We start from the raw sequence: 23,971 nt of genomic DNA, 5'->3' as shown, positions 1-23,971 counted from the left end.
TCACACAGTAAATCTATGGTACATGGCCAGGATTAACAGGTAATATATCATTCACACAGTAAACCTATGGTACATGGCCAGGATTAACAGGTAATATATCATTCACACAGTAAATCTATGGTACATGGCCAGGATTAACAGGTAATGGATATGGTACACTAGAAATCTATGGTACATGGCCCGGGTTAACAAGTTATATATGGTTAACAAGTAATATATCAGGTACATGGTAAATCTATGGTGCATGGCCAGGATTAATAGGTAATATATAAGGTACACCGTAAATCTATGGTACACGGCCAGGGTTAGCAGGTAATATATCATTCACAGGGTAAATCTCTGGTACATGGCCAGGGTTTACAGGTAATATATCCGGTACACGGTAAATGTATGGTACATGGCCAGGATTAGCAGGTAATATATCATTCACAGTAAATCTATGGTACATGGCCAGGATTAACAGGTAATATATCATTCACAGGGTAAATCTCTGGTACATGGCCAGGATTAACAGGTAATATATCATTCACAGGGTAAATCTCAGGTACATGGCCAGGATTAACAGGTAATATATCATAAATCTATGGTACATGGCCAGGATTAACAGTTAATATATCATAAATCTATTGTACATGGCCAGGGTTAATAAGTAATATATCAGGTACACGGTAAATCTATGATACATGGCCAGGATTAACAGGTAATATATCATAAATCTATGGTACATGGCCAGGGTTAGCAGGTAATATATCATAAATCTATGGTACATGGCCAGGGTTAGCAGGTAATATATCATTCACAGGGTAAATCTATGGTACATGGCCAGGATTAACAGGTAATATATCATAAATCTATGGTACATGGCCAGGATTAACAGGTAATATATCATTCACACAGTAAATCTATGGTACATGGCCAGGATTAACAGGTAATATATCATTCACAGGGTAAATCTCTGGTACATGGCCAGGATTAACAGGTAATATATCATTCACAGGGTAAATCTCTGGTACATGGCCAGGATTAACAGGTAATATATCATAAATCTATGGTACATGGCCAGGATTAACAGGTAATATATCATTCACAGGGTAAATCTATGGTACATGGCCAGGGTTTACAGGTAATATATCCGGTACACGGTAAATGTATGGTACATGGCCAGGGTTAATAAGGGGTTAATCAACGGTCTATCGTGCGTTACTCACAGGATTAATGCACGATCGGGGAAAAATGCAAGCGATGCACGAGGGCGGAGCCCGAGTGCATCCAGCGATAACATTAACACCCGGAGTGCATTAATCATGTGAGTAACGCACGCTAGACCGTTGATTAACCCCGTTCATTCATACACTACCATTTGTGTGGGGAAAAATCATAAAACAAAACATTTTTGGTTACATATAACCAAAGATTTATTTAAAGTGATGCCCCGTAATTTTACCGTGCGTTACTCACAGGATTAACCACGGTCAGCTGACCTGAATGGACCAATAGGATTTAGGAATCTTTACTAAGTATGAATGAACAGGTAATATATCCGGTACACGGTAACTGTATGGTACATGGCCAGCGATAACAGGTAATATATCAGGTACATGGTAAATGTATGGTACATGGCCAGGATTAGCAGGTAATGGATATGGTACACTGTAAATCTATGGTACATGGCCAGAATGAGCAGGTAATATAAATGGTACAATAGTGAATCTATGGTACATTGCCAGGGTTATGTAAGATAAACAGTTAATCTTTGGTAAGTGGCCAGGGTTAACAGATATTGAATATGGGGCATGGTAACCTAACATATGGTACATGGCCAGGACTATCATGTAATCAAGATGGTAAAGTGTGACATAGCATGGTTGGTATTAACAAGTGATATATATGTTACATGGTAAGATAGCATGGTCAGGATTAGCAGATAATATTTATGGTGTATTGGTTACAATATTTTTAGTCTAACATGTGTTTGCACTATGCTTTGTTGTTGGCACCTGTGACTGTTGATTTTGTGTTTTCCTCGCTACAGGTAAAACACCCAGCGTAAGGTCCCTATCAGAGTATTCCGAGTACCCGATCATCAGCAAAGCAGACATTGACAACCACAACAAAGATGACGGCATGTGGGTTATCATTGACGGTAAAGTCTATAACCTGGAGACATTTATGGCAAGTGCCCCGTGTGGTGTTGACACTCTGAGAGCATATGCTGGTGAGTTATCGGTGATCTACATTCTGATTTGACTGTTTATTAATCGCTGATGATAGAGTGTTTAACTTGGAGACATTTTGTGGCCAAGTGGTAATGTGTGTATCTCAGACACATTCACGACCAGGGACCTATCCGTATCAAACGTAACATATCACGTTTTCTTGACCCTCGTCCTTCTCTCAACAGGACGAGATGCAACCGAAGCTTTCCATGCCAAAGAGCATTCAGCAGACGCTTTAGCTGCCATGGAAGCAATGTGTGTCGGGCTGTGTGTTGAGGTAAAAGAACACTTGCACTTTCAAACAGTTTTTATGCTTTAGCTCTAAAAAGTATGAAAATTATTACCAGCTTTAGAAGTCACTATCACAATCTCTCATAGAGTCGGAGAGAAGTTAAAGATAGTGCAGACAATGTAGCTTGTCTGTGTTATATAAGATGAAAAAGACAAATAAGGTGAAAAAGACAAATACATATATATATATATATATATATATACAGGGTTATAGCCACGCCGGCTGGCGGCGGCCGGTGGTAACCGCCACTCACGCCTGTCGGCCAGCATTGGAAGTGAATAAACAGTCCACTGGCCGGCACAAAAAAATAGTAAAATGCTTGTGAAATACAACAAAAGTAACAAATTTATCTTTCCCTTGCCGTAAAACATGATAATAACGTCACCTTTTTCTGTTATTTACCTTAAGCGGGCCCCTGGACCCCCGGCCGTGAGATGCGAGAGCTTCTATATATATATATATATATATATTATATCAACATATACATTTATAGATACAATTGTAAAAATATATATATATATACATATATTCATAAATGTATATATACAATATAAACATATGTATGTGTGTTTGTATAATTAGAAATTATAAGTAGAAATTCATCACATTACAATAATGTATGTTACCCCTCCACGGGTAGAAGTTACATTGATATTTCACTTGTATCCTCCCCCCTCAGCCTGAACAAGATTCCTTGTCAATCAGCGAAGCCTCGGCAGCAGTGTTTCCTCTGATGGACGCGGAACGAGCCCTGGGTCTCCTGATCGGCCTTCACTCCAGTCACCAGGCACGGAGTTCGCCGCTCTCGCCGCCTGAAGTGGAGACTCAGCAGTGGCTGACGTCGCAGCTGTTCAGCGGGGGTCTACAGTTAGGGCGGAGACCCACTCTCACCCCCGACCGGGAGGAGCACAAACAGATGGCAGAGATCCACAGCGACTCGGAGCAGGACAAGCCCAAGAACGGCGATAAGGAGAAGTCGCACACGAGGATGAACCCCCCGTGGGACGCCGCCAAACCGTTCCTCCAAGGTCTGGCCGAAGGAAGGCTGCAGGATTCCAAGGTCAAGGCGTTCCTAGACATCTGCGAACGTTACTGTCGCAGTCGCCACTTTGTCCTGCCGATCGAGTTTGCACCCATGCACCCGGTGGAAGAGACGGTTCGGCTTTTAGTGGCCTGCATATTGAAGCACCACGATCTCGGCCACGTCGCCTTGGCCTTAGTGGAACATCAAGGACAGGGAGAGGGCTCACTGCTTCATCACCACAAGCACTACATTCCAAAGTCGTTGTCGGAAATCTGCAGAGTGGTGTACCAGACCCGCAGACATCTGATGAAGGTGAGTTTGGAGACGATCTGTGTAACATAAGTTTGTCTGTGTGGGAGAAATGGTTTTCACTATCCCTTTGACCTGCCAAGAATTATGCTAATGAGTACAAGATTCATGGTTTGAATATCAATGTATTTTATGGGTCTTGATTTCTATAGGATAAAATGGGTTTGAATCCGGAGAGAGGAAAGGTAGCGAAGCATTTAAATTATTTGTTGATTATTCGTCACCAGTATCGTGCTCACAGCATCTCATGATTGCCACACTGAAAAGTTGTTAATTCATAGTTTAAGCCCACCCAAGTATCCCACACCCCGCTAGGAAACTTCATAGGAAATGCATAAGGTGCTTCCTTTTGCTTATTGAAAATGCATTTTCTATAGGTTATATCCTTACATTGCAGTCTGAGTGTGATAATAGGGTGGTAGGATTTGTGTCCCCCCCCCTCCCTCTCCCCCAACTCCTGCTTGTGCCACCCTGATCAGTAGGATCGAGTGAGTCTTGCACAGATTCCACAGAGCAATCAATCACAAAAATATGATCTGGTTGGAAGTGAACTAAGATGGCATCAGAATACACCAATCCTGGAGTAATTTGAGTTATTTAGCTTAGCATAGTTGTGCACAATTTGGCCAAAAACAAAATGATTCATTAAATGGAAGATTTGTATTGCAGAGCGTCATTTGTATAACCTTGGATATTATCTCTGTAAACAAACTTCAAAACTGCTAATGTAAATCTTTACCCACTAATTTATTCGCTTGATGGATCCAGATAGTGGTACAATTGTGGTAAATGTCAGAGTGGTGCAAAGAACCATGATGACATAACCCTAAATCTGTCTTTCTTTTTTTTCTGGTTGTTTTGTGCCAACTAGACCCATCAAGAGCGAAACGTCCAGTATGAAGAACTATGCGCACCCATCGTGGAGAGATGCCAGTTTCTATTCAGAGAATTACGTCCGGCCATCGGTAATGAAGTCCAGGCTCTCAAGAGACTCAAGATACTGAACACCCCACCTCGCTGGAAGAATGCCGTCCACCAGATGATACAGACGAGCAGAACAGAGGCAGCAGCTGCTCTTGGTAAGCATGAAGCAATCCATCTCCATTCCACCCCACACTGCCCCAACCCCCATTCCTATCCCCTACCCCCCTCCAACCAGAAGAGCAACAACAACCACCATGATAAAATGTCTGTCTCATCCAAAAACCAGCGGTGCTATGGGTCTCTCCCTTTGTGTGTTTGGTAAGCATGAAGCAACCCATCCCCAACCCATTCCACCCCACCCCACCCTGCACTGCCCCAACCCCCAATTCCTAACCCCTATCCCCTACCACCCCCCACCCCCCACCCCCACCCAACCAACCAGCCATGCTATGGGTCTCTCCATTCGTGTTTGAGATAAGAGTCTGCTAGTTTCATTTGTGATCATTATCTTCATAGTTTGCAGTAGCACATTTTGAGCTGACAATATTGAACACTTAACAGGCCCATTTATGCTTAACTTTAGTCTCATACTCAACCTAAATATTTATCTGATGAGGCAAAAGCAGTTTTCGAGATAAGTTTCTCAATTATAATTTTTGTAACCTGACAACAGATCAGTTGGTAAGGGTGGACGGTTTTGCAACCCTAAGGTCACTGGTACAAGTTACAATCTAGCTGATTAATTTTCTATATTTTGGTAGAAACGTGATTAACATAGAAAACAACAAGAAATAAGCCGTAAAAAGCACAAGAGAAGCAGTATTCTATCATCTGCAAAAAGTTAACGAACCAACGTTTGGTTTTTTGCCTCGTCTCTTCTGGTAGGAGCGGTTGCAAACAGTGAGGAGGACGAGGGCAAAGATGAGAGATTGAAAGTCAAAGAATCGCCAGATGGTTCAACTACCGTTCTGTCCGACGAAGAAACCAAAGAAGTGTCTAAGAAACAGGACAGCAAAGAAGAGAAAAAATCCAGACACAAGGTGAGAAAGGTGTTTGATCAAAATGTGAACTTGACACAACAAAATCCTGGTTTGTGGTATAGGTAAGGCATCCTGCAGTTGTGAAAAGGTAGCGTGCACTGTGCCCTTTCTTCTGACACGTATGTCTCACTTTGCTCTGCATACTAGAATGAATCATTTATTAGTCATCGGTAGGTAGGTTTATAGTTTGTACTAGACTTGAAGAAGTAAATATTTCTCTTTGGTATTGAGATAAAGTTTATATATCTTTTCATAAACCACAAACCACTTTTACTATTATATTAACCATATATGATATATTCATTATATTTTGTTTCATCGCCAATTGCGTACAATGGGAAAGGAAGTCTCCTACAAAGTCTTAAAAAGACTTAACAAAGTAGGAGACTCCCTGGAACAAAAATATAAATATTGATAACAAATTCTCGAATGTGTGGTTGTGTAGCAACTTACCACTGATACAGTTTGCATTTTGCCAAACTATTATGTTTATGACTGTTCTTTTCATATGTGTACCAGGGATGTAAGTCTTCCGTATTTTTACGGAAATACGTTTTTTTTTATAAATTCCAATAAAGTTCCACAAAATTGTACAAATATCAAAGACACAAAGCGGCAAAAATGCCTGGCCCGTTGCAGCAAGCTAACTTCAATTTTCACTCATTGATCAATCAAAATACCATTTCCTGTTACACATCGCATTGCACTGTACAACATTGTGTGTGCCATGTGAACATCGTTGCGTACGTGCGAACTTCAAATCGCCATAGCTCATTTCTGTCGTTGAAAAACCTTGCCTAATTCACGTTGATTCGTAACTGCTGGTGTTCGACATAAGTTTCGGAATTAACGCTTGTGATATTTGTGAGCGGCTAAATCTACGGGATCCGCATATGATAGTCGATATTCGTGATCGCTTTCAAATGTGAAACTGTTTTTTTTTTCCGGATTTCGCTGCGACGTATTCGTTACTTGGAGCTAGCCTAACATAACGGTAGTGTGTAAGTAGTCAGAACTAGGGGTAGGATGTATTAGCGCTAATACTTTTGAGCTAGCCTAACATAACGATAGTGCGTAAGTATTCAGAGCTAGGAGTAGGATGTGTTAGGAAGGCATTCCCCTGGTTTCTCCAAATAGTTTTCCGGTTTTTTTTTTTTTGGCTGCACTTACATCCCTGGTGTACGTCTGTGTATGAGTGTTTTGACTTTCCTTTGAAGTTTTTGAGTTTCAGCTCACAACATCACCTTCTTCACTTCAGAGTAAATGTCGCTTTCGTCTTACAGGACTCATGGAGGTCAGTGGTCAGTGCCATCACAAGTGCAAGAAAGTTCAAATGGTTACGCCAGCGTATGACCGGTTCTTCGGCCCAGACCGCCCTCATGTCACAGGTGGTGGACTTTGCTATTCACGGTACCGGCATCGACATGGCAGAAATACGGACCGCACTCTACTGTCAGGTGTGGGCATGTTATTTGTATTATTCATGGAGGCACTGTTGTATTAACACAATAAAAAATATGGGCCGCACTCTACTGTCTGGTGTGGGCATGTTATTTGTATTATTCATGGAGGCACTGTTGTATTAACACAATAAAGAACGGACCGCACTCTACTGTCAGGTGTGGGCATGTTATTTGTATTATTCATGGAGGCACTGTTGTATTAACACAATAAAAAATATGGACCGCACTCTACTGTCAGGTGTGGGCATCGTTATTTGTATTATTCATGGAGGCACTGTTGTATTAACACAATAAAGAACGGACCGCACTCTACTGTCAGGTGTGGGCATGTTATTTGTATTATTCATGGAGGCACTGTTGTATTAACACAATAAAGAACGGACCGCACTCTACTGTCTGGTGTGGGCATGTTATTTGTATTATTCATGGAGGCACTGCAGTATTAACACAATAAAAAATACGGACCGCACTCTACTTTCAGGTGTGGGCATGTTATTTGTATTATTCATGGAAACACTGTTGTATTAACACAATAAAAATATGGACTGCACTCTACTGTCAGGTGTGGGCATGTTATTTGCATCATTCATGGAGGCACTGTTGTATTAACACAATAAAAGTAATAGACCGCGCTCTGTTGTAAGGTGTGGGCATGTTATTTGTATTATTCATGGAGGCACTGTTGTATTAACACAATAAATGGTCATTGTTATAGATAATAATTTCTGAGGGTGACATTAAAGATGGAATACTAGTAAAATGGTTTATAATTTAATGAGTAATAATTTTATCATTGTGGGTTTGGTTATTTTAGCAGTCACACTGTATTTTCAATTTCTTATTTCTAAAAAGGTGATTTTCATGAGCAGCTTTTGCAGAAAAGTATTCTACTAAAGACCATTGTTTTAGCCTTTCATGGTCTAGTTGTCATTCAGCTGTGTTCAATATGAAATCTGCAACAGCTGTAAAAACCTGGTCGGCTAGTGAGAACCAAATATCTCGCAACAGTGATTCACTCTGCAAACCAGCATTTTCTTTTTGTGTAAAACTGTGGAGCACAAAAGATTACATCCTGCGCAGCTTGCCTACAGGAGGCTGCAGCCCTGTCAGTGGCCTAGTTTTGACACTGTCCCATGGCTGTCTCTACGGGAGACATAAGGTCTAACCCAAGGATTAAACTTGGTTAGGCTAATTTATCTGTGCACCGGCAGCTCTAGTGCTGTGTCAGAATCGCAAGTGAAAACCCATCTATGTCGTTAGCCAACTTAAAACGTGTCAGTTTTTTTTAGTAAATCTCTATGGTTACAACTAACCATTAGACAAACTGTGGATCTGGTACACTGCAAAATGGGAAGCATGCTTCAGTATCGCAAATCGCAGTGGACGGGCACAGAAAACCCTGTTATGTACATGCCAGCTTTGTGACGGTTTAATTATTTATTGGGTTACATTACATTACAAGGAGTTACCGCTATGTTGCAATGTATGTTGAATGTTCCCACCGCTTGTAAATAATCATCCTTTGTTGTTTCAAAATTGTATCGACAGTTGGAGAGGTACGATAGTAGATTGGAAGGAGTAGAAACTATAATATCGCAGCTGAGGAAAGAACACCTTGTGTCGTCGGTTAGATACGCCATGCTGACCGGTTGGCTGGGACTCTTGGAACCAAAGAGGTAATTAACAGACAGGCTGGCTGGAAGGTCCGGCAAGGCAGTGCACATTGTCCCACATTAGGCGTGACCTCTCACAGGGCGCAACCATTTGTGGCAAAGGGCCAGGATTTAATAATGAAGGGGATGTGGCCCCGGGGTGGTTGAAGTCAACTCCCATGAAGGGTGGGGTCTAAAAATGTAGACGTCCAATTGTGCGTTGTATTTGGAGGATGAATTATGTCGATGGTTAGATCTAATCGTAAGGTTGTGCTGATTACTGCTTTGTAATTTTATGTATGTATTTGTATGTATGTATGTATGTATTTAAGATCCTCCTGCAAGCAGGAACTCGTGAAGAAGCCTCATTGGCTTATCAAAGCTGTAAGCTGACCGAAGTCAATCTCTTACATTCATATTTAATGTCCATGATTATGAATTGTCAATTGTCAACTTCTCTGTGACTAGACAACATACATTAATCTGGGAGTGACTCGAACCGGGGACCTTATGATTGAAAGGCACCGGCATTAACCACTGAGCTAACACTCCTAAGTGAAGTTGAAAAGGGGCAAGGGCGCAGGGGATACAACCCTCCACCCTGTAGATACACCCCTGCTGCATTTGTAAGAGAATATTTTGAAGCAAACCTAAAACAACTGGCTTTTAACTCTCACAGAATCCTACAGTTACTATGCGTTATACTTGGCTTCCATACATAAACCTAGGTGTAAATAGTACATAAGCGACTAACACTGTGAAAACAGCCAACCATTATACCTTTATTATTGTGTACATTACAAGCAGGACCTGATGTGGTCTTAATTTGGCAAAAAAAAACTTGTTTTGAAAAGATTATACCAACCAATCTTACCATTCTGGACAAGGATACTTTTTAACAGTTAATCCAGACCATTTACACTTTTAACTGAGGTGAACCTGATGGCAAAGTGGAATGTGATTTTGAAATGCAAGTCCACTTTAAGGCGCATTGTGGTTGTTTTTCACAAGCATCGGTCAAGTGGTTAATAAGTCGGTGGACTTGAGTCCTGGCCAGATCATTATCTTATGTCCTTGGGGGCAAGGCAATTTAAATCTAAATTGCCTCTCTCTAATCGTTTAGACAAATGGGGACTTGTAAGGTGGTAAGTTTAAAATATAGTTGCATGGTGACAGACGGTGGCAGCAACATATAGGATGACCTTTAGGGGGGATGTGCAGATTTGACACATTAAACTGCCTGGAGGAATGACTGTTTGAATTATGCAAAGAAATCAGTCCATAAGAAGGAAGGAGAGGGGCTGTTAATGATGTCCTCGAACCTCAAAAAAAAAAAAAATTATAATCTTTTTTGAAACGAGAAGAAATTGCAATTTTATCACGTTGTGAGATTCCCCATTTTTAACTTTCTTACTTCTCTCAGAAAGTTTGTGTTTGTTTGTATTAGAAACTCCACAGACGTTTTGCATAATGTTCATCTTCTCCACTGCTTCAGGTCTTCGTGGAATTGCCTCACGAATGTCGGTCACATCCCTCCATATTATAAAGTCGTCTTACAAACAAGGTTCTCCAAGCTCAACCAATGGGCCCTGGGAATGCTACGGAAGCTAGTCATGGAGGCAGACACCGCCTTATCGGAGCAGTGCAGGCTGGAGCAACCTAGCAACCAGCCACGGCAACACATCCCACACGCTCGTTTTATACTGGCACTGATAGGACTGCTGGCATCGGACAAACCAGCTAGTGGCATCAGTCAGTTGTTGAACAGTGGCATTGTTGGTCTGTTGCAGACCATACTGAGACTGACAGGTAAGACTTCCCGCCTGCCAGTGTTAACACTGCAATAAAAGTGCACCATTGAACTAATTCTATTGGCGTCGGTCAGACACTGATAGGACTGCTGGCATCAGACAAACCAGCTAGTGGCATCAGTCAGTTGTTGAACAGTGGCATTGTTGGTCTGTTGTAGACCATACTGAGACTGACAGGTAAGACTTCCCGCCTGCCAGTGTTAACACTGCAATACAAGGGCACCATTGAACTAATTCTATTGGCATCGGTCAGACACTGATAGGACTGCTGGCATCAGACAACCAGCTAGTGGCATCAATCAGTTGTTGAACAGTGGCATTGTTGGTCTGTTGCAGACCATACTGAGACTGACAGGTAAGACTTCCATCCTGCCAGTATTAACACTGCAATAATAGGGCACCAATGATACATTTCTAGGGGCATCAGTCAGTTGTTGAATTGGGGGGTGTTATTGGTCTGGTGCAGACTACACTAAGACTGACAGGTAAGACTACCCTCTTGTCAGTATTAACACTGCAATGAAAGAGCACCATTGAACTAATTCTCTTGGCATCGGTCAGACCATATTCAGGCTAACTCAATGTATGAACGAATGCTGACAATATGATACATTCTCACACACTGAGTCCTCACTTAAATGTGTGGCATATTTGCTTTCTAAATGTTTTGGCACTGGCTGTGTGCATGACGAACACAATTAAGTTCTGTGTCAATCTCCATAAAAAAGACCTTGAGCTCATTTTATTTGTTTTTACTTTTGATAGAGTTCCACCGAGAAATACCTTCAGAAACGACAGACTTTGTGGCTACGGTCTACGAAGAGACCAGGAGTAAACCACAACCTGTGTCTCTGCCGACCAGCGGACCAGAACTCGCAATATTGATGAAGGTCGGAACCAGGGTGGTGAGAGGTCAAGATTGGAAATGGGGAGATCAGGTAAGTTGAATATTAAAGTACAGTAGAACCCCCATTATCCAAACTGGTCGGGACCTGAGGTAGTTCGCATAATCGAAAAAGTTCGGATAATCAAAGTTTCATCAGTTAACTGAGTTCCGACCGTAAGGCACACCTATGTAGTGGGATGTTATGCCTTCTAAATGATGGTATGTAGTATTTTCTATGTTTATGAATTGATTTTTTGACGATTGTATTCAGAATTTTTAATATAAAAAAGCATGTGTGTGTACTTTTCTAATCAATATGAAGCAATTTCGATTTGAATGGTTCCCTATTCATCAACATTTAATTCAATGAGCTCATTTGTCATAAACTTCCTTGTCACAACCGCTGATTAGGGGATATCTTGAAAGTTAATAAATCTAAAAATGATGCAACCACTGCAAAGTAAATTATCCCGGCATTGTAAGAAAGTGTGAAGATTGTATAATCTGTAATTGCTACTCATACAGTGAGCTTTTCACACTATCATGGAAAAATTTGGCCGCAGCTGGAATTTCGACTGGTGTATAAATCTTCGTGGGGAGTAAAAAGGTGTCAATGGCTCATATCCAGTATCACAAGGCCATAGCCAGCAAGCTAGGCACACAAGCGCTAGCCTAATGAACATATATTGTTGTGAATGTGTGATTGGAAAATAACAACTCTTTTGTAGAGCAGTAACAATCTTGATGCAAATTTCAATCAGACATTTTTGTAGTAGGCTAGTAGGTGATAATCTATTTGGCATCCAGACTTTTCTTAATAACGGATGACTGGTTCGGAAAATCGGGCGTTGGGATAAATGGGTTTGGATAATCGAGGTTCTACCGTCCAGTTAAATGTTTAAAGGTGAAACAGTCATAGTCATATTAAAAATTTTAAAGTACTGTAGCTGGTTTCAGTTTATATTTGTAGCATCTTCGCTCAAATTACAAGTGCAATGTAGAAACTCTGTAAAGCATAAACATCTGCAGATAATCAAAGTAGCAAAATCAAGAAACAAAACCAATAGCAATATTATTAACTGGTTCAGTTTAACTGGATGGCTCTTTTGATTGTTAACAGCCCACTCTCATTGATGAGACCATCATCGTTTTTACTTTAATTAATTAATTTTAATTTTATTACTATTATTAAATTCACCTAATGGTAAGTTTGATATGTACCTCATCTACCTTTAAAACTTGGAAGAAATTCACCCCCGCCCCCCATCTTCCACAGGACGGACCCCCGCCTAGTGAAGGGCGTGTCATAGGCGAGCTGGGAGAGGACGGTTGGATCCGGGTCCAGTGGGATACAGGTAGCACCAACTCCTACAGGATGGGGAAGGAAGGAAAGTATGATCTGAAATTAGCCGGACCACCCCCAGTCATGGAACAAATAGACGACGAGAAGGACTGTGTGATCAATCCAGGTGTGTGATCGGAATTAACGAGATATTGTTGGCATCTTTAGGTCAAAAGTGGAGTGTTAGCTCAGTGGTTAATGCTGGTGCCTTCCAATCATAAGGTCCCCTGTTCGAGTCACTCTAAGATTAATGTATGTCGTCCAGTTACAGAGTTGTTGACAATTCATAAAGCTCATAGCATTTTGTATCACAAAGATATGATTTTTTTTTTAAGTTTGGTGATATTTTGTACGTGTTAGCGGTAAAAACAGCATATGGGACGATGTCATCAGGGCCATGGAGGTGAAAATGTAGCTAATTTTTCCTACAAAGAAAGAAAGAAAAAGGAAATATAGCAGGTTGATATAAATTCTAACTACAGACAGTGTTTGGTAGCTAACCAAACATTCTAGCTGTATTAGGTGTCAACGATGACAGCCTAAGTATAAGGAACATCAGCCTTGTTGATGTATGTATATATGTAAGTATGTATGTATGTTGTTGTATGTATGTATGCAAGTATGTATGTTGATATTACAGACAACCTGCTGTGATTGACTGCCGGGATATATTGGAGGGTTAAGACAGCCAAACTAGGATACTTTCGATTAATCACAGCGTGAGATGGAGAAAGATATTCAGATGATGTTTTCAACTTCAGTCATGCATTTTTTTTTCCTCTTCAATATGAGATTGCAAGTTGAAATGAAAATGGGGTCTTTTAGGTAGAGAGAGAGAGAGGGAGAGAAAAAAAAGAGATAATTTAAATCCACAAACGTTGCTTGGGGAACGTCTAAGTTGTCTTCTATCGGAATACTTTTCGATTGAGATGAAAATGGGTCCTTAGGGGGGTTATGGCGATGGCTTTAAGATGTGCTAAGAGATTACAAGACCTGCAATGTGGTTGTACTTTAGAGAAAGTTGTCATAGATGAACCGATAAAGAGAGAAAAAAGTAATTTTCTGAAATGGTCCACTTTGGGTTGAGTGTCCTGGGAGTGGGGCCGGGGGAGGTGAAAGGGTTAAAGATTAGTTAAATTGATCAAAAATCTCTAACCTGATAAGAGTTAATAAAGAGAGAGGAGGATCAGAACTCATTTCAAGCAAGATTGTCTAAGGAGATTTTATAACCCTTACAAAATTATTGAACTTTTCAAACCTAATCTTTTATAGGTAGACTTGTCAGATTTGGAACTGAAGATGTCTTGAAGTTAGCTCACTTTGTTATCAGTGTGTTTCTTCTAAGTTTGTTTTCCTCAAATTTTTTGACTCCATATTTTTAACAGTGATAAAATCCTGGAAATCCTAGGCGTGAAATCCTCGATAAGTCATGATTTTCTTTGAATCATTTTGTGTTTTGTCTTGTTTTATGGTGACAAATCATGAATAAGAGATACCGACTTCTAGCAAGACAGGGAAATTGCGTCAAAATGCCTCGAGGTAGATTTTGCAAGGGTTATATAGGTTATAAAGGTATTGCTCTTGAGGTCAAATAGATGGTTCACAAATTTGAAAGAGTGTTGGGTAACTGTCGACATTTACACAGACAACCACTCTCTTCGTTCGTAGAAGGTATGTCCAGACTGATAAAAGGTTTGTCACGTCTTGACTTGAGGCAATCTGGGAAAATTGACAAGACAGTATCCTGCAATATTTATCATTTAAACTTTGTTGTCTTTGTCATCTAAGAGGAAATTAAAAAGTTGGGGTTTCCCCCTCTTTCTGAACCTGGGAAACTTTTTCTTTGATTCATCAGGTGAGAAGGTTCGGATCTTAGAGAACTCCTCGCTCAACGAATTGATCGACGATAGCTGTTCGGGACTGCTGAAGCTTCTGGCCATCAACTGTGCGTTGAAGATGGACGGCATCCAGACCGATGCGGTGCAGGTGCTGTGTGGATTCCTGAGGACCGTGATACATTGTAGCAGACAACACCACACAGGTATATAAATAAATACCATATATTAAAGTGCTGTTACCATGAAATAAAACATGCTCAAGAGCACTGTACAAAAGAACCAATACCAGGAATATAAAATTACCAAACTTAAGAAAACCTAAAAGTAATAACAACAGCATAAAAGTAAAAAATGATATAAGACAGGGTTAAAAACCACAATAAAGAACATAAAAATATAAATATACATAAAAATGGTCACAGTAATGTGAATAAAACAACGAATAAAATTAATGCCCATACTCAAGCCTAGACAGGTAGACACAGTCAGCATTGTAATAGGAGTACAACAAGCATGAGTATAAATAAGTACTAGTGGAATCATCCTTGTAATGAGTACAAGGTTCTAAACAAGAGTATATGAGTACAAATGAGTAATTTTAAAGTACCCAAACAATGAGTACGAGTACACATGCGTAAGGAGCCAGTAAGGTCCCTACGTTAAGAGTACCACCTCACTGAAAGTCTGGGCACAGCAACCCTCTAGTTCGGAAAACGTATGGGAGTGTAGAATAACACTGTCTGCTTGAAAAGTTCCTCCTTTATTCTTGTATGTTATTTTCATCTTGCAAGAGTAAAAATTTTGATATCTTGGAATATTTTAGATCCCAACTACTCTTGAGTAAACCAGGATATGTAAAGTTTTCACTGCCCAATATTAAGTTGTGAACATTTGAAAAGGTGTTATGCAATGAGAACTGGTATTTTCTTTTATCCATATGATAGTAGTGTTTGAGAAGCGTATTGCTATAATTTAACTTTTGCAGTTGAATATGATCACTTTCATTGCGACAGCCGCTGCTTGCATTGGGTCAACAATTTTAGTGGAATTATGTCATATTTACTCAAAAGACGATGTCAAGTTATGAAGCTAGGACCCCTAGATTTTTCTACCACATGATGATTAATAAGGGAGAAATTGACTGCTTTAATGTGATTCTCAATATTTTGCAATGCACACACTCTTTGTTATATTAACATATATACAAAAACATACCTCATTATTTGATATGAAACTTGACATTATAGTCCATCTCACAAACTATATGGGCGTGTGGTTTCCATGGCGGGCACCATTGTATATTAGGCACCGTGATAAAAGTGGGATGCTGGGGGGGGGCTGCAGCGTCCTGCAGCTAGGCTGCATATCGTACCGTGAGGATTCACACAGTAGGCGCTGCCAAGATGGCCTCCGTTGTTTTTCATTTATTCAACCGATAGCCTGCAGCTGCTACAGCTATACTAACACAATGCGGAACTACCAACACACAAAATCAAATCTAACGTTTCATTTCTTCACCGTTTCAGAGAATCTGTCGAAACCGTCTCAACTGGTCACCAAAGCACTGCACAGCCAGTGGGCCTGCCTGGGCTTCGTCCGTAGCATCGCCAATCACTCCACCGTGTGCAAAGCTCTGAGCAACGCACAGTGGATCGATCTTCTGCTAGACTTCCTGAAAGCCGAGGACATAGGAGCCGAGACAGTCAGTCGACAGGTGAGAATGAAAATTTACAGATGACCTTTGACCTTTTGTCGTGAAAATCACTGCTGAAATGAAGGTTGTCTATCAAGCTAGTGACCAGAAGAAAAAGTAAGAAAAGGTTAAACAAGAAAACAACTGAAAGAGACTTAGCGTCTATAACTATTTACGAGATCGGAGTGGACAATCTTCATATCAGGACTGTCTTGACTACTAGGCTGTTGATAAGGCTACTGCAAAAACTTAGGTCCTAATCTTTATTATCACAGTTAACTAGTTATTAATGCTATAACTTCAATTAAATGATCAGATATCAATGTTAGCCTCCTCCATCCTCTACATTTTTGCTGACAGATTCAAGCGCTCAGACTCCTGCGGTCTGTCCTCTCCATGTGGACATCATCTGAAGGGTCGGAGAGAATGTCATCTTTAACAGCTCGCCTCTTCAAACTCCTAGGAGACATCTTACTAGCCTGCTCATCTGACCTGTCACCACAGAGCAATGGTAAGGAAGGAAGCAGTGTGATTTAATTGTAAAAAGATGATACCCTTTGGGGGCAGCTTGTGTAGTTCCATCTTTGTCAAAGGTCGAGGACCAGCAACGAGCAATAATCTCAAGAAATAACATTGTGAATCATAGATAATCATGACTCATACGGTGAATAATTCCAAAGGACTGATGATATTTCACTATAAATACAAGCCAGTGTAGATGACTGTATTAATTTAGTTTAAAGACTTAATATTTCTAGCATGACCTTTGGAGGCAAAATGATAGAGTTTGAGGAAGAAAACACACAAACAGACATATAGACAGACAGGGTCACTAGTAAGTTGAACATAAATGTGTATTTGACATGTGTTTGGTGTTTGGACCTTTAAACCTAACTCTGTGAGCAATTATAAAATTAAATGACACCACTTTAATATAAATATATGAGTTGTTAGAAAATGAGTAGCAATGAAATTCAGTTCTTTTTTAACTCTGTGACAATCATCTGTATGTTTTGGCCTGCATCCTATCAGTTCTATGCAGCTTAATTCAGATTTGACAGATTGATGCATTTTTTTTTAGTATTACTCACAGATGTTGCCTAAAGGATGGAAGGTCCGTGTTCACTTAGCCAAATTGCCAATCGCAATTATACTGTTCGGTTCGGCTGTATTTTTCTCTTTTTTCTTAACCTTTTTCTGATGCAATCATATTATTTACTCATCCAATTTTCTTCATAAATTTAAAAACCATAAATATTGTTAACACGACTGTCGGTAAAAGTAACCGAATCAAAGTTATCCTTGTTTTTTTACTGCAAAGTCTGTGAATTGTGCATTCTTTTTTAAAAAGATTCTGGGAAGAAGAGCAAGAGGAACACACACAGCAAGGTCTCGCTGACCGCCTCGTTCACGACCACCGTAGCCGAGGAGTTTATATCCCTGATCTGTACCATCCACTGCCACCGGTATTGGAACCCGCACATCAACGACTACATCAACAGGCAACTGGCGTTGGCTAACTCGACCGACGAGTGGGAACAAGATGTAAGATAGATTAGTAATGCAAGGATGTTAATTAATCAGATAATATTCAAGTTATTAATTATAGATGATAGTTAATCGTTTAGATGAGAGGAGAGACAAACAGGGATTTAATGTGATCACAAAAACCTCATTTATTGACCTGCATTTGAAATTTCCCATCCAGTTGTACGTTTTGTGATAAATATTATCTTTTTTTCTCCTCTAATTTTGTACCTTGAATGTTAGAGTTGTAATCAAGCCGGACAACTTCAACCGATGTGACTTATGTTTCCATGGGGATATATCATTATTTTATTTTACCCGCTGTAAACAACCAAGGAGGTGCTCCCATTAAACTCAGCGTATATTAAAGGCCCTGTGTTACTGGGAGTCTTTTCAACGAATGGTTACAGTAAGAGTATAATGATTAACCAAACCAGATTTGACTTATTTACATTAATGTGTTTTCCTACCAAAGAAGAACAAGAAAGATAAGTAAATTATTGACATTGTTCTGTTACCCCTAGAAAATGTTTTGTTTTATTGCTCAAGAAATGGAAGAGGTATGCACCCACCCACAGTACATGACTTCAAGCTTGTCTCATAACATTTCATCCTCTCTCTCCCCCCTCTCCCCCCCCCCCCTTCTGCCCTCAGACTAACCAGGAAGACAAGTTTGGCAGTATATTGGCTTCCCTTGCTGTGATTGGTCGACTGGACACCCGGATCAGGCTTGGTGGCCAGGTGATGCACAAGGAGCACGGTCAAGGAACCATCGCCCATATTGCATCCAGCGGCCAGATAACCGTACAATTCACTCAACAGCTGGTCAAGAGAATCTGCCGATTGTCCAGCTTGAGTCCTGTAAGATATTTTGGATTTTTTGAAAGTTCATTCATTCTGCTCCCAAATTGTAGCATTCTAAAAATTGCAACGTTAAGTAGTTTTCTCCTCCAAATTAGAATGATTACAGATATTGAGGAGGGGTTAGATTAATCTTTTTTTTAAGATGGTGTGATTTGTTAAACATTCCTCTGCCCATCCACCCCCTCCCCTAACCCCTTCCTTCCCCCATCTCATGGTTACAACACAGTTCTTTGGGGCACACACTATGAAGGAGTCAATATGAACTTTATTCCCCCACAGATCCAAGATATTTTACACACCTCTCCCAATTCACACCCCCTCTGCTTCCATCCCTCATTACAACACAGTTTCTCCCCCCATGCTATCAAGGAGTCAAGACCAATTTTTATGTTTTTATTGCATTACAGGTAAAGGAGGTGCCGTTCACTGTCACAAAGTTATTACTTACACCAGAAGTCCTTGCCGCCTGGAGTAGCCTCATCAGCAAGGCTAGCTCAGGGGTGCTATCTCTAGGGTCAGCCAAAGGGGTCAACGGTCGTGACGGTAGCAACCTTAATGGCACAGTCAGAGAAACAGGTTTGTATGCTTCTTGCAAATTCTCTCCAAGTCTTATATAAATAAACAGAGGAAAAGTGACCGGGAAATTATAAACTAAAAATTTGAGAAAAAACAAAGATATTATATAAGAAAAAAATTAAATTTTCAAATTGGGCCCCGAGTCTCTTGTTACACTTGAGAGTTATTACCAAAGATACCTATTGTGCAAGATTAGAAATGTTGTAGTTTTTGAGATTCTCGCAATTCTTTCCAAGTCTGATATACATAAACAGTGGAAGAGTGAGCGGGAAATTATAAATTAGGCATTTGAGAAGAGCAAAGATATTTTAGAAGAAAAACATTAAACTTTCAAATCGGGCCTGAGCCTTGTTACACTCGAGAGTTATTACCAAAGATACCGAAGAAAACATTTGTATTTTGAGATTCGGACAACACCATGACACTGTGTTACAATGACACTGTAATTACCTAGCATGGTGAATTTCATAGTTAATCCTTTCTTTCGTTAAATTTCGGCACAAGAGTTTATTTAAAGTGATAATTACACAAGTAGGAGAATCTTCACATATTCATTGCTTGTGAAAGGATAAAAATAGTCGTGCAAGAAAGCAAGAAGATTTACTGAGTAAATTTTATTAATTTTAACGTTCAATCTATTTTTTTGTTTCTTTCGATTTGGTAAAAGATATGTCAAATATTGATCATAGGACAACAGATCTAGTCAGACCATCTTGAAGTTGAACAATATTTCTTATTTAAATTTTTTTGTCTATAAAGAAAAACAACTATTTATTGATTGATTGATTGACTGACTGACTGATTTATTTATTTATTGACTTATTTATTTATTTATTTATTTATTGACTTATTTATTGACTGATTTATTGACTAATTCATTTATTCATTGCACCATGGGTGTTCTCCACAGGAGATATCGATATGGTGTTGCTACGGCAACAACAGGTTCGTCTGGGTCTGCTCCAAGCTACCAGAGTCCTGTTCGGTCAGCAGGCCAATCTCCGACAGCTTCTCTCTCTACTGGTCGTCGTGGAGACCCCAATGACGTCCGAGGAATCCAGCAGTCCCGACGAACCCCAGGAGACAATAACACTGCTGCAGAAGTTAATGGGCGTGGCCACTCAGCCATCTCGGATCAAGGCCATGTTCAGCAAGACTGAGATGGAGGTCAGTTTGTGGTGTTGTTTGTAACAGCCTGATATATGAACATATTAATACTAAAGCCAGTATAGTGCGAGGTATATAATAGGGTGGGTCAAATAAGGTCGCATTTCGAGCAATAACTTGTAAATATAGCTGTGGATACAAGTTTAAAAAATGCCAGAGATGGTAAGAATTTGCTTATCTGGAGTCAATCCATAAGTTTCTCATAGAAAATGGTCTTTCATGTTTTTCAAAAAATTATCCAAAATGAGGTAAGCTGTTACTTGGAGTGTCATTTAACACAAAGTGTAATTAAAGGTTCAAAAGTAATGTGAGTTTCCCCACAAGGTTATGTGGTGGTAGATCGTTTCTAGGACTTCCAATTGATTTGAAAACCGTAGTTAGTCTTCAGTTGATATTTAGCTAGATATTTGTTTATGAATTAAAACATGCCAGGTGTCCCTGGAAATCGTTTGCTTGTTGCTCAATTTTTGGTCCCCCCTTCCCTCCTCAAGAAAGGCTTAATCGTTGTCGAACAATTCCCAGTAGAGAATTGAGGTAATGATCACCACCAACTTAGATTGCATCACTCTCTTGATCGAGCACAGGACCCCTCCCTAATTCCCCCTTCATTCCCACACCCCCTGTCTTCTTAACAAACTTACTTTCTAATTTTTTGAAAGTGGATTGATTAGGATTAAATTCAGAATAAATCCACATGAACAATTTTACAGTACCTTCTCTTTTCCTTGATTTACAGGATGCCGCCTTAGCCTTGAGTCTGACCTTGGTAGCCAGCGCCCATCAGGCGACTCAGATCTCTACCTCACCGGTGGAGGAGAGCAAACCGTCTTCGAGCGTGGTGGTATCTCCAAACACCGTCGAACCGAAGGCTCCAGTCGCGCAGCAGAAGAAAACTAGGCGTCACCTGTCGTTTGAGTCGAGACCCTCTCCCCTAGTCTCTCAGATCATGGAGATGGGATTCCAGCGTAAGGCCATCGAGTTTGCTATCAAAGCTCAGGGTAGGTCGTGTCGAAGTTGCTTGAAGCATTTGAAGTACAGTAGCTATTGGAGCAATGTATCGATCAGTATCTTGTGCGAAACAAGATTGTTGAGGACCTGCAGATTTGACCCTATTCCCATCAACCAACAATGCGTTCTGTTGACTTAAAACATACATTTCAAGTAAATTCAAATGTTATTTGCATTGAACTCAAGTGTTACTTTGGCTTCCATGTAACTTAGGCCAGTGGCGTAGCCACCCAAATTTGCTTTTTGCTACAGTCTGCCCCCTCAAATGGGGGGCAGACTGTAGCACAAAGGGCGTATTCATACCTCAGGGCTCATGTTCATACTTCATATAAGGTCAGAACTTGGTAATCAGACCGAGATATTACACATTTTGGGCCTTCACCATACCCACATACGGAGACCGTTGATCAATATCGTCCTACAGAATAAGCGCCAATAATTTGGCCGGTTCTATAACCATTACAAACTAGCACTAGCAACCCATGTGTATTTTTAGCGACCAATGATGCCACTCCTGGAGAAGTTTCACTGCACGTATAGGCCCTGGCGTAGTGAAACCTGTTTTTGTGGAATTCTGGGCATGTAGTGAAATTGAGTAGCTAATTTATTCATTGTATCCTTTTCATAATGTGCAGAAATATTTATTCATTTACACACGCTGCATTACTGTTATTTGTTAATCCATAGGCCCCTATAGCGTATTTTGAAACGAGGTGCCCATTAATACATGTATTTCTTGGTAATTCCTACCATCATCCATCACAGGTTATCCCCCTTAAGAAAAATCTTGCCCCCCTAACAATAGAATGCTGGCTGCGCCACTGACTTAGGCTACATTTTTGTTATGAATAAGCTTCTTCATTACAAAGTGTGTCAGAATGGAGAGGAAGTGTCTATTTATCTCTAAGTAGCTGTTTGTTGTTAATAGATGTCATCCCACAGATTATAACAAATTTTTGTGTTTAGTTTTCTTTGATGGTTCGAAGCCCCCAAACATTTAACCTTTGGGATTTTATCTTTTTAATTTTGGATGTTACCAACAGGTGGTAGCGGACCAGTGGGTACATCGAGGGGAGAGTCCATCGTGGCTTGGTTGGTGGACCACCCAGACGCCCAGGTACCAGATACCTCAGACACTGAGAGCACTGGTACCTTTGAATATTCAGAAGAAGGAGAGGATGATGACGACGATGAAGATGATGATGAATTTGAAGATTTGGAAGGAGAATTTGAACAGGTAAGGGAACAATAGAAATAAAACAATAGCAGGAACAATAGCAGGTCAGCGTAGGTGGGTGATCTTTTTCAGACAGAGAAAAACTGAAAATTTGAAAATGTAGGAAAAACATAACAGCAGGTCGTTGCTGGTGGCAAATTTGAACAGGCAGAGAAAAGCAATCATTTGAAGTATAGGCTGAGGATATTAACATGCAGGGTAAAGACAAGGCAGCTTAGGTTTACTAATTTAGCAGACTACTTATAACATATTGCTGTAATAGGCTGCAGACTTTCATGCAGTTTGTCAAGTAAGTCAGAAAAATCTGTCAAATGCTTTAACTATCAAGTAAACAAGGTCTCTGCATTCAATCTCAGTTTAATCATGGTGAAAGTCATTGATTTTAAAGTGAAAGTTGGTTGACAAGTATTTTCATTGGTCTTCATTGGTTTGTTGCTCTTGACTTCTCTGTCTTTACCAGCTGGCGGCAGAGGGTGCCGCTCTCAAGAAGAGAAGCGATTTCCATAGCAACGACGAGTACGCCATGTTTGTTCGAGATCACATCAAATGCGGAATGACCATCAAATGCTGCAGGACGTACGAGGAGGTACAGGAAGGAGATATTGGACGAGTTATTAAGGTAAGACCAAAATGTTTTGATTGGTAGCCCCAAAAAAATAATAATTATAGAAAATCTTGAACTAAATTACTTCAAAAGATGCAAAATATCCCATTTTGCAACTAAGCACCCCTCCCCCCTCCCCCCTCCCCCCCCATATAAAAATTTCTCAAAATGGAGGAAGATATCATTTCCTGTAAAACCCATTCCCAGGCCACAACACTTGCCACAGGAAGGTGGCCAAGTTGATCAAGTTGAAAATTGTGGTCACCAAGCAAAAAAGCACTTGAATACTAGGGTCCTGTGACATTTTTGAATTCCAACACTATAGCAGTTACTCAACAGAGTCCAAATGTAATGTGTTATTTCCCCACCCCCCCCACTTTCCCCTTGAAGAATGTGGTATAGTACAGCTTTTAAAAAGTCAATCGCCATTATTGTATTTATATTGCATATAGTTTATTTTGTAATAATTGTACTTTATTTTGCTCTCCAAAATTCCAC

General features: G+C 40.2%; 1 protein-coding gene across 2 annotated transcripts in view; it reads left to right on the top strand.

Annotated features, from left to right (window-relative positions):
• LOC139979554 (E3 ubiquitin-protein ligase HERC2-like) overlaps positions 1-23,971 on the top strand; it is an 87,158-nt gene that overhangs the window by 28,983 nt on the left and 34,204 nt on the right. For both annotated transcript variants that reach the window (XR_011797209.1, XM_071990481.1), the window contains 20 exons: positions 2,033-2,215; positions 2,402-2,493; positions 3,188-3,844; positions 4,713-4,920; positions 5,651-5,805; positions 7,089-7,262; positions 8,817-8,944; positions 10,416-10,729; positions 11,497-11,669; positions 12,894-13,086; positions 14,815-15,000; positions 16,324-16,511; positions 16,851-17,001; positions 17,842-18,035; positions 18,672-18,878; positions 19,289-19,457; positions 20,368-20,624; positions 21,361-21,622; positions 22,676-22,869; positions 23,330-23,488. Coding sequence is in view for 1 of the 2 variants with exons in the window: in XM_071990481.1 (XP_071846582.1) it covers positions 2,033-2,215; positions 2,402-2,493; positions 3,188-3,844; positions 4,713-4,920; positions 5,651-5,805; positions 7,089-7,262; positions 8,817-8,944; positions 10,416-10,729; positions 11,497-11,669; positions 12,894-13,086; positions 14,815-15,000; positions 16,324-16,511; positions 16,851-17,001; positions 17,842-18,035; positions 18,672-18,878; positions 19,289-19,457; positions 20,368-20,624; positions 21,361-21,622; positions 22,676-22,869; positions 23,330-23,488 (4,244 nt within the window). In the remaining variant the exon portion in view is untranslated. The remainder of the gene's footprint in view (positions 1-2,032; positions 2,216-2,401; positions 2,494-3,187; positions 3,845-4,712; positions 4,921-5,650; positions 5,806-7,088; positions 7,263-8,816; positions 8,945-10,415; positions 10,730-11,496; positions 11,670-12,893; positions 13,087-14,814; positions 15,001-16,323; positions 16,512-16,850; positions 17,002-17,841; positions 18,036-18,671; positions 18,879-19,288; positions 19,458-20,367; positions 20,625-21,360; positions 21,623-22,675; positions 22,870-23,329; positions 23,489-23,971) is intronic.

Source organism: Apostichopus japonicus, chromosome 14 (genome assembly GCF_037975245.1).
Source record: "Apostichopus japonicus isolate 1M-3 chromosome 14, ASM3797524v1, whole genome shotgun sequence".
Classification (NCBI taxonomy): Eukaryota; Metazoa; Echinodermata; class Holothuroidea; order Aspidochirotida; family Stichopodidae; genus Apostichopus; species Apostichopus japonicus.
This window is presented reverse-complemented; position numbering and strand designations above follow the sequence as displayed.